At 65.2% G+C, this 9,597-nt stretch overlaps 2 protein-coding genes across 16 annotated transcripts in view; one reads left to right on the top strand and one right to left on the bottom strand.

The window, feature by feature from the left end:
* The window catches only part of NPRL3 (NPR3 like, GATOR1 complex subunit), a 38,419-nt gene extending 36,024 nt beyond the window's left edge, over positions 1-2,395 (top strand). For 11 of the 14 annotated variants that reach the window (XM_059155119.1, XM_059155126.1, XM_059155122.1 and 8 more), the window contains 2 exons: positions 515-679; positions 1,440-2,395. In XM_059155119.1, coding sequence (XP_059011102.1) covers positions 515-679; positions 1,440-1,605 — 331 coding nt within the window. In that variant the 3' untranslated portion in view covers positions 1,606-2,395. Of the gene's footprint in view, positions 1-486; positions 680-1,439 lie in introns of all 14 variants that reach the window. The other 3 variants (XM_059155116.1, XM_059155118.1, XM_059155127.1) reach the window with 1 other exon arrangement.
* Positions 2,329-8,536, bottom strand: MPG (N-methylpurine DNA glycosylase). 2 transcript variants are annotated; one of them, XM_059155128.1, is made up of 4 exons: positions 8,420-8,536; positions 6,345-6,575; positions 5,335-5,539; positions 2,329-2,779 (listed from the first exon to the last, which is right to left on the bottom strand). In XM_059155128.1, the coding sequence occupies exons 1-4, from the start codon at positions 8,441-8,443 to the stop codon at positions 2,367-2,369; spliced, it is 873 nt and encodes a 290-aa protein (XP_059011111.1). In that variant the 5' UTR covers positions 8,444-8,536; the 3' UTR covers positions 2,329-2,366. The 2 variants fall into 2 exon arrangements, with proteins under 2 accessions (XP_059011111.1, XP_059011112.1); XM_059155129.1 differs by lacking the exon at positions 8,420-8,536 and adding an exon at positions 7,876-8,276.
* Positions 8,537-9,597: the final 1,061 nt, after the last annotated feature.

A 9,597-nucleotide genomic window follows, 5' to 3' on the forward strand; every position in this document is an offset into this window, starting at 1 on the left:
GAAGGAGGCAGGAGACCCCGCTCCCTGGCCTCCCTGCCACTCTGTGCCTCTGGAGCAGGGCCTCGTTCAAGCCAGGAGCAGCCTGGGATCTGAGCCCATTTCCCACCGTCCCTGGGAGGGCGGCTGGGCTCGCTGGGCCAGAGCCTGTGAGGGGACACGGACTCTCACAGTCACTTCTTGGCAGAGCCGTTGTGGCCGCTGCGTGCGCCCAAAGAATGCGGTCCATTGCCAAGCCCCAGGTGCCCTGGGCTCCCCCAGGCTCGGGGGACACGAAGGGCTGGAACTAGACTGAGGCCTGACCTTACCTTCAGCTTCAGTGAGAGGACCAGCCTTGCCCGGGGCCACTCTAGTCCCTCTTTGGTGGGGGGGTGGGATGAGCAGACCTGCCGGGGGGTGTGGCAGCAGATTCCTGGTGGACATGGGCACAGTGGGTGCACCAGGGCGTGTGTGGGGGACTGGCTGTTCCCTGATCTGTGCCCACCACAGCCAGCAGTGACGACATGACGCTCACCAGCCCCAGCATGGATAACTCCAGCGCGGAGCTCCTGCCCGGCGGGGACTCTCCCCTGAACAAGAGGATGACAGAGAACCTGCTGGCCAGCCTGTCCGAGCATGAGCGGGCGGCCATCCTCAGCGTGCCTGCGGCCCAGAACCCCGAGGACCTCCGCATGTTTGCCAGGTGGGGGCAGGGTGACCCCGGGGCTGGGCCGGTTCTGGCATCAGAGCAGAAGGTGGGTGGGGGCTTGGCCAGCAGGACGCAGCTTCTGTCCTGTGATGACCACTGGCTGTTGCTGGTGGTGCTGGTGTCTTGGGCATGAGGTGTCCCCAGCTGGTGCCTGTGACGCCAGGCCTGGGGCCTCTGCCTGTGGGGTATCTCCAGGACTTCCTGGTGCTTCCCGTTAACTTTTTCAGAAGCTGCGGCAGGTTCCTGCCCTCTTGAGGCCTGTGGGGATCTCCCACACTGGGAAGGCTCTTCACCCGGGCTGGGGTTGCTGGTGTCCAGGACCCCTACACCATGAGTGACAGACTGTCAAACCCGGCTTTGACTTGGGGGCTCTGTGGGTTTCAGGTTTTCGGTTGCCCGGGGAAGCTCCCAGTCAGGAACCGCATGCCAGGCAGACAGGCCCAGGCCTCTGCGCTGGCCCCAGCCCACACAGCCCCAGAGCAGTGACCTCATCTGGGCCCGTAGCCACACGGGAGCCACTGCCACAGCAGCACGGCGGGCCTGTCCCCCCGCACTTCCCCGTCAGGGTGCCGCGGGCAGACGTGGCCTTCAGGCTCAGGTGGCTCCAGGGTGTGAACAGGGCCCACGAGGGCAGCAGGCCTGGAGCCCTCACCCGCCCCTCCGTCCGTGCCGGGTCTGCTCAGGTCTGCGGGATGCTCAGCGCGGACCCCCTCCCATGGCTGCCTGGCCTCACACTGCCTGCCCCTCGCCCCAGGCTCCTACACTACTTCCGTGGCCGCCACCACCTGGAGGAGATCATGTACAACGAGAACACACGGCGCTCCCAGCTGCTCACGCTGTTCGACAAGTTCCGCAGCGTGTTGGTCGTGACGGCCCACGAGGACCCGGTCATCGCTGTCTTCCAAGCGCTGCTTCCGTGAGCCGGGCCCAGGACGACACAGAGGAGGTGGCAGGCTGCTGCTGTGGGCGCTGGGCTGTCCCCCCGCCCCAGGGCCCCCCACGCCCCCGGCTAGGCTGAGCCCTCTGAGGCCTGAGTGGATCCAGCAGCAGCCTTGGGGCGGATGCCCTCCGTTCTCGTCCTCACCTGGTCCTTAAACCGCCTCTGTGTCTGAGCTGAGGAGACGAGGCTCCCCGCTGGAAGGAGTGTCCAGGACTCAGGCCTGCTGGCCTCCTGCGCAGAGTCAGGGTGTGCTTCTCTCAGACCCTCCTCCCAACCCTGCCCTCGTTCTCTGGTCCCATCCGCTGCTGCCTTCCTCATGGCCACCCTGGGACTTACAGAGAACTGTGTCTGACATGAGAGCGGAGAGCCCGGCTGTGCCATGTGCCCTCTGCTGCTCCTGTGAGTCCTGGGCCTTTTGCAGCCTGGCCCCTGCAACGGCTCTTGTGTTCACCAGGAGCCTCGTGACCAAGCTGTCACCACCAGCACCCCCGCCCCGGGACTCCTGCTGCACAAGGGCCTGGGCCGATGCCCGTCTTTGGGGTGAGTCTGCCCTGGTGCCCTCCAGCTTCCCTCACACAGACCTGAGGGACAGTGTGCCTAGCCTGCACCCGCAGGGCCTCCAGAGTCCGGTGCTGGAGGGGGAACCGACTGCAAGCACATGTTGACCCCTGAGGGGGCTCTGGCCGAGACACAGGAAATAATGTTTTCTAGACATAAAGTGTTTATTGGGTTTTTATAGAATTAAAAAGCCTCGTGGGCGCAGACGCTCACTGCGGGCCTGCTCTGTGTGTTCTGCTCAGCCGTTCTGTCCACCACGCTGACCCAGGGGCTGCCCCGGACATAGAAGCGCAGGGGCTTCTGGGCCCATTCTCCTGCCTGGCCGATGCCCACGCGGGCTGCCGCCACCACAGCGGGCTCCCTGGTCCCCGGGGCGCTGTGCTCCATCCACACAGCTGTGTCGGCGGCCAGGTCCCGCTGGTCGAAGCTCTTGTCTATGGCCAGGGCCTGGCACAGCTTGGAGGGGCCGCTGCACAGCTCGCGGTCCTTGAGGGCTCGGCCCACGGTGCCCTTGCGGAGGGCGTTTCGAAGCTGCCGCATGGTCTCCAGGCCCCCCAGGGGCTCCAGGGCTCGCAGCAGGACACACGCCCCGTCCCCTGGGGGACAGACAGACAGCCTTGAAAGCCAAGCCTCCCTGGGCTGTTGCCCTCCCTACACCGGGGCGCACACGGTGCTATGACCGTGAAGCGGCTGCCTTCCTGAGCACCGGACACCTGCTGCCTCCACCCCCACAGACCGGGACCTGCAGGTGCCTGGGCCACTAGGTGGGGTGTGCCTGGGAAGCCCGAATGCCTGACCACCAGCTAGGGACAGCCCGGTGGCTGCTGGTAGCCGGCCTCCTCCTGGCTTGGTCTGGTTTGGAGACTGGCAGCACCTGTGAGGCTGCAGAAGAAAGCCCTGGGAGCCAGTCATCTGTGGGCGTGGCTAGCCCCCCGGGAGGCAGCAGGCTCAGGCCTGGGTGCCCCATCTGCTGTATCCACTAGGTGTCCGCTAGGCAAGGTCACTGGCTCAGAGCAGCCACTCTGCACTCATGCACTGAGCGAGTCCTGCCCGGGGACCCGTGCAGGAGGAGACGCCAGCACACAGCCCCTCTCCTCCCCTGGGGCCCCTCCGCGTGTCAGTCCACCGACCCCTGACATCAAGAGTCACGCCTCACTGACTGAGGCACCCCAGTCCGAGCTACTTTTAGGGACCAGCGGATGGACACCCTGGGTCTAGGGGCTCACTGGAGAGGGCGCGTCTGCCCTAATCCCCTGCACAGCTGGGAACAGTATGACTGGACCCTGGCGAGAAAAACCAGGATCGTCTGGCAACTCTGCTCGGACGGCTACCCCCCCCCCCACCAGGGTTCGCAGAGGCTCAGGTGGCCAGCCGCTTTCCACTCTTGGACCTTGGCCACAAGGGCCCCCCCCACTGGCATCCGGGAGCCCCGAGTGGATGCAGCAGCCAGGCCTTCTCAAGTAGCCAGCAGCTGGCAAGTGCAGGGGCTTCGGGACCAGATGCCCCTTAAACAGCCAGTCCTCAAAGGACCTCAGGAAATACTTGGTCACGCAAAACCGCGCCGTTCCTGTGCCTCCGGCTCCTGGGCTCGTCCCAGCCCACCAGCGGCATGGCTCCCTGTAGTGCCACACGAGTGCCTCACTGCACATGGGGTGAAGGGGCAGCCTCTCCCAACATCCCCACATCCCAATCCTGGAGTGCATCCGAGTCCCTCCCCCTGACGAAAACCTGACACCCTAACCTCTTCCTGCCAGGTCTCCCCATCCTCACCTGCTAGTCCTGTCTACACGGCCTGCCCTCCTGGTGTCTGTGCTGCCTCCACCCTGCCATGTCCTTGGCCTCCCCCTCCCTCCCTCTGCCTCAGAACCCTTGGCCTTGACAGTCTGCACCCACGTGGTTTCCTGCCCCCCCCCCAACCTGGATGGTCACATGTCCACAAAGTGACGTGCCACCTCCAATGTATGCCCTGTCCACTGTACCTCCCCCCATCCCAAAATCCTGCCCTCCTCCCCTTCCTTGTTGACCACGGCCCTGGGTATCGCTAGACCCCATGAGTCCCCTTGTCTGAATTCAGGCCGGCTCCACAAGAGCGGGTTGGTTCTAGTAACAAGGAAAAGCCAGACAGCCAAGGTAAGTGCTCCAGAATGACCAGAGGACCCTCTGGGATGGCCCCTACCACCCTCTCAACACCTGCTTTGTGCTGGGCACAGGAACCATCCTTCAGCCCCTGTGGCTCTGACACTCGACGTGTCTAGCTCTCTGCTTGGTGCCATCACAACTCCCAGGTCATTGGACTCATTCAGCAAATGTGTGTGACACACAGCATGCCCGACCCAAGCTTCTTACTGGTCTCCTCAAGCATTCGCTCTTCTCGGGATGGGCCCTGGCGAGATTCGACAGATACAGAGGCTGGGACTGGCCAGGTGGAGTGGGCCGGGCAGACCCTGCTCCTGGTCAGCAATGCCTCTGGCAGGACAATGCCGGGGACTCTCCCTTCTGAGCATAGGCCTTCGGCTCCCAGAGGGACACAGGCTGTTCCACAGCAGGTGTCCCAGGCTGAGCGGGTTCTCCCGGGAGCTCCAGACCAGCATTGCTCCACTCGGCACTATGGACATCGGGGGCCGTTCCGTGCCTCGTGAGCCATCCGACAGCATGTCTGGCCTCCACCTGCCAGACACTGGTCGCACGTCTCCAGCTGGGATGACCACACCTCTTTGGACGTTGCCTAATAGTGGCTCCCCAGGTGGCAAAACCATCCCCAGTTGAGGACGACTGGTTCAGACCCTGCAACCAACCACCTGATGAAGCTCTGGCTTGAGGTCAAGTCAACTCAGGCTGACCACACCCTTGTGTTCCCACAACTCACCCTCCCAGATCGGCCCTGGTCATAGGAGATCTCAGCTTTGAGGTTTGTGATCATTGGTGTCCTTGTAGAGCCTGTCAGCTCTGTGTTCAGGTCAGCCCATGACCTCTGTCCATGGGGGGCCCCAGGCACCTACCACCACCCAGACGGCGTAGCCAGAGTTCCTAAAGCCCTGGCCTAGCTTAGCAGGGACACCCGTCCGTGCCTGTCCTCCCGGATCTCCCAGCTGCCAGTTCAGGGGGCAGTGCCCGAGGCCTCCTGCTGCCCTGTCACCCCAGCACCGCTCACCTCGGCTGGAGACGTTCATGCAGAAGTACATGCCATAGATGACATACACGTACAGAGTGCCCGGCTTCATGAACATGCCACGGTTGCGCGGGGTCTGCCGGCCACCCCTAGAGTGCGCGGCTTCATCCTCTGGCCCCACGTATGCCTCCGTCTCCACGATGCGGCCGCGGAGCTCTGTGCCGTCATCAAGTCGTCGAACCAGTACCTGGGGGCAGTGTGTCTGCTCAGAGCCCGGAGGGGCAGGGGGCACCCTCAATCATGACAGCCCGCAGCCTGGGCCTCACCTCCCCAGTTCAGGGTACATCGGGGCACCCAGACCCAGCCAGGCCCCCACAGTCCCCCTCACCCGTCCCAGGAACACAGGCCCTGCTACGTATCCTGTCCCCAGGGGGCAGCTGTTTCAGGCTCTGGCCAGGGCCAGGCTGGGGAAAACCAGCACTAGTGAGTCCGCACACTTCAAGTCTTCTCGGTGGGGTCCTCCATCTCCCTGCCTCCTCCTCACCCTGCCCCCTTGGATTTAAATGCTTAGCCAGGGATAAGGCAGCATGGAGGGCACAGGGCACCAGTGTTGTCCTCCACATAGCTGCCCAGGATGCCCAGAGCCTGTGCGGCCCCTTCCACCTGGACTGACCACAAAGGACCACCCTACTTGGCTCCCACCCCCGGCTCTGAAAGGCCCTTCTGAGCAGCGGGAGCAGCTGCCTGCAGGGGCCCCGGCCTGGACTGCAGGCCTGGGTATAGCTAGCTCCACAAGGAGTAGGTCAGAGCAGGCCATCTGCCAGGGAGATGAGCTGGCTGCAGCTGGCTCAGGCGGCACCCTGGGGCAGGGGTGAGGCCCGGAGCCGCCCGAAGGGCCAGCTGAGGACGGGGCAGGGGCGGGTGCTCTTGGGTGAGCCGAACACCAAGGAGAGCAGGGCAGGCCACAGGGGAGCCAGGGAGGACCTGTGGAGTGCTGAGTGTGCCTGAGAACGGAGTTTTCCCCCGCCTGATCCCGGGCCACAGGACAATACCTGTCCCAGAAATGCCCGTGCCAGGGCGACAGCGGGTTGGTCGAAAAACTCCGATCCCAGCCGTGCAGAGCGGCTTTTTGGGCTTGAGAAGTAGACGCTGCGCTGGGGGCCCAGGGAGGCAGGCTGCCCCAAGCGGGGCTCCGTAGGAGAGGGCGTTGGGGCTCCGTGCAGGTCACTCCCGGGCTCTTCTGCCTCCAGCAGTCGCTTTTTCTGCCCGATTCTGCGGGAGAGCTGTAAGGGGAGTGGACCAATCTCCTGAACAGGTTTGGTGGTGATGTTGGACTCAGGGAGGCGAAGGACTGTATTCGACAGCCTGCCTCCTCGAACAGCGGAGACCACCCTGTCTTGGGTTGTTCCAGGTGCAAAGGGAGTGCTGTACCTGCCGTGTGCAGCCCCACGCTGAGCCCCGGGAGACCTTGGGAAATGCCTGCACAGCTCGACCGGCTGTGGGTGCGGTGGCCGAGCGGCCACTCTGACCCACACCCGGTCCGCTGCAGATGATGCGCAGGCTGATGGCAAAGGGCTGCACGGCCTGGGGAGGGGACATAGGGCGCGCGAGCCTAGGACGGAGGGCTGCTGTCCTGATTCCCACCCGTGACATGGAGCCCAAACTTCCAGTCTTGTTTCTGGAACCTAGCCTTTTGCAGCAACCCTAACCGGGAATTAATTATTTTCTTTTATATTTACTTACCTAAGTACTCTCTACACCCAATATGGGGCTCAAACTCACAACCCCAGCATCCAGAGTCACATGCTCTTCCACCTGGGCCAGCCATGACCTTGATGGGGCTTGGCCAAGGACCGCTCACGGTCCTTGTGTCCTCCACACTCCCTCCCACCCGGCTGCCGTGTTGGCAAGGCTCCCACTGTGTCATCCCCTCCTCAGAATGTCCAGGAAGGCCTGACATGCAGGGGTCAGGAGGTCTTCTTTGCTCCAACCCAAGTGCTCAAGGCAGGACCCCTGGTGAGTCCCCAGCTGTCCTCGCTCAGGACCCAGGTGTCGTCCTAAGGAGCAGTGGAGAAAAGGCGAGGTCTCCCAGGGGACAAGACGTAACCTCCCACCTGCTACCACACAGCCCGGGAAGCCTGAGCAGATACTGTTCTGGGACCAGCTGCTCTACCGGTGGGAGAAGACGATGAACAGGTGAGCCCCGGGGCCTGGAAACACCCTGGGCAAGGCCTGGTTCTGGGTAGTACCCACATCTCCTCCGCACGTGACGACCCAGTATTTTTAACATCAGCGCTGATGTTCCATCTTGAAAGGAGACAGCCAGTCTACTGAGAGTGGACCCTGACGTGACCGTCTTCGCAGCCCAGCCCAGCCCATCTGCCAGCACCCGCCGTGGGCTCAGACGCTGGGTCGCTGCCACCTGGAGTCTGGCCTCCCGACTGCCTCATGGCACTCGGGTCATTCTTCGTCAGGCGAAAGTGCCCAGGACTGAGGCCTAGAAAGGCCTCAGTTTCTCTATCAGAGACTAAAATCTGAACCTGACCCCGCACCGCACTCAGCGAGCCGGCCTCAGATCCCTACCTGCGCCTCCTGCATCCCCGCTCTGGTTAGAAATGAGGGTTCCCCACATTGGGGACCCGGGACACCCACGGAGTCTGCCTGTTTCCTCCTCAGAAGGAAGGGAGCCCGCATCTGTGGCCGGGGGTGGGAGGAGGGCCTCCGGCCAGAGTGGTGCCCCCCGTGGAGGGCTGGAGCGAGCTCGGCCCGGACGTGGGTTAGTCCGAGAGACCCACGAGCCCTCCATCCACACCCGCCAAACAAGGGCTTAGGGCGTCCAGGGCGAGCCTTTATCAGGCCACTGCCACTGCGGCCACCGCGGGTCACTTCTGCGGCAGCCTGGCCGCCGGGCAGGACAAGTCTGAGCTGGACCCCAGGGCGCCGCACGCGACCAAGACACCGGAGCCTGGGGCTGCTCCAGGACTCCACCGCCAGCCCCGGGTCGGGCCGCGCCTTTTCCAAAGGCGGAGGAGCAGCCGAGCCGGGGCCGCTTGGGGCGGCGGGGGGGGCTCTGGGCCCCGGGGCGGGTCCTCGGGCGAGCGCGGGGCGGCAGTGGGCGCACACTCACCTGCGCCGCGCCGCGCACCGGCATCCCGCGACTCCCGGCGCCCCCGCCCGCCCCGACGCGACCCCGGAAGTGCCGCGGGCGCCTGCGCGGAGGAGGACGGAAGCCCGGCGGGGCGGTACAGACCCGCCCCCGGAGGAGGGGTCGGGCGGGGGGGTGGTCCTCGGGTCCGGGACAAAGGCCCGGGAGCTGCTGGGACGCTGGAGGCGGGAGAAGGCGGGGACAGCGGCGGGATTGGGGAGAGAGCCCCCGCAGCCCGGTTCCCCTCCTAGTGCCCTGCGTTCCGCCCCCACGCGCGCGGGGGTTCACGCACGGCCGCCAGCCGGGGATCAGACCCCCGAGAGCGCCGGTTCTCGAGGGGCCCCGGCTGGGGGCTGGGGGTCGCATACGCTTGGGTGGGGTAACCGGGAGCGAGCGTGGGGGAGGCGGCGGCCAAGCCCCAGTCCTCGGGAGACCCCTTCGTGGACGGCGGCTCCGGGAGGCCCTTGGGAGGAGAGGGCCTGGGGAGTGGGCCAGGAAGGCGGGCCGGGAAGCAGATGCCGGGCCCCTCCGGAAGCCCCCGGCCCCGCCCGGGTCATCCTCATCGGCTGGAGCGGGGGTCCTGTCTGCAGTGCGCCCCGCCCCTTCAGCCGCGCGGAGGTGCCCAGAGGAGCCCGCCCACGTCCTCCGCGGGCTGGCGGGATCGTGGCCAGCCTCCTCGAGAGGCCGGAGCCCCGGTCCCGGGAACGCCCGGCTTGCGGCTGTCGGGGAGCAGCCCGCCCTCCACCTCTGATGCTGCCCACCCTGTCTGTAATCTCTCAAGTCGGACAGGAGTCCCCAAGGGCGGTGGCGGGGAGGGCAGTGCCTGGTTCACAGGAAGGAAGGGCCGTGGGTGGCGGTGGGGGGTCCAAGCACAGGGCTGTTGGCTGGGGACGGGGCTGGGGTGGGGGGGTGGGAGGGGCGCGCTTCTGGCTCCTGTGGCTCAAAGAGCAGACCTGGAGGGTGAAGGCGGGTCCTAACACCCAGCGGAATCCCCTGCCCCTGTCCTCGCAGCTCCAGGGTCCCCTGCAGTCCCACCCTCCTGGATCACCCACCCCTGTCCTGGGGAGACATCTGAGCAGCAGGGCCTGCAATTGGATTTCTGGGACCCTGGCCCAGACCCCTGGGGCGGGTACCATGGGGCCTCAGAGCCATTGGATACA

Source organism: Mustela lutreola, chromosome 17 (genome assembly GCF_030435805.1).
Source record: "Mustela lutreola isolate mMusLut2 chromosome 17, mMusLut2.pri, whole genome shotgun sequence".
Lineage (NCBI taxonomy): Eukaryota > Metazoa > Chordata > Mammalia > Carnivora > Mustelidae > Mustela > Mustela lutreola.

What these genes read in the sequence shown, in the direction of transcription:
- MPG (XM_059155129.1), bottom strand. Translation starts at nt 7,986, where the DNA reads ATGCGGGCTCCCTTCCTTCTGAGGAGGAAACAGGCAGACTCCGTGGGT. An exon ending in CGGGGATGCAGGAGGCGCAG is followed by an intron (nt 6,576 to 7,875) that starts GTAGGGATCTGA and finishes CTCCCCTTACAG; the next exon opens with CTCTCCCGCAGAATCGGGCA. An exon ending in CATGAACGTCTCCAGCCGAG is followed by an intron (nt 2,780 to 5,334) that starts GTGAGCGGTGCT and finishes TCTGTCCCCCAG; the next exon opens with GGGACGGGGCGTGTGTCCTG.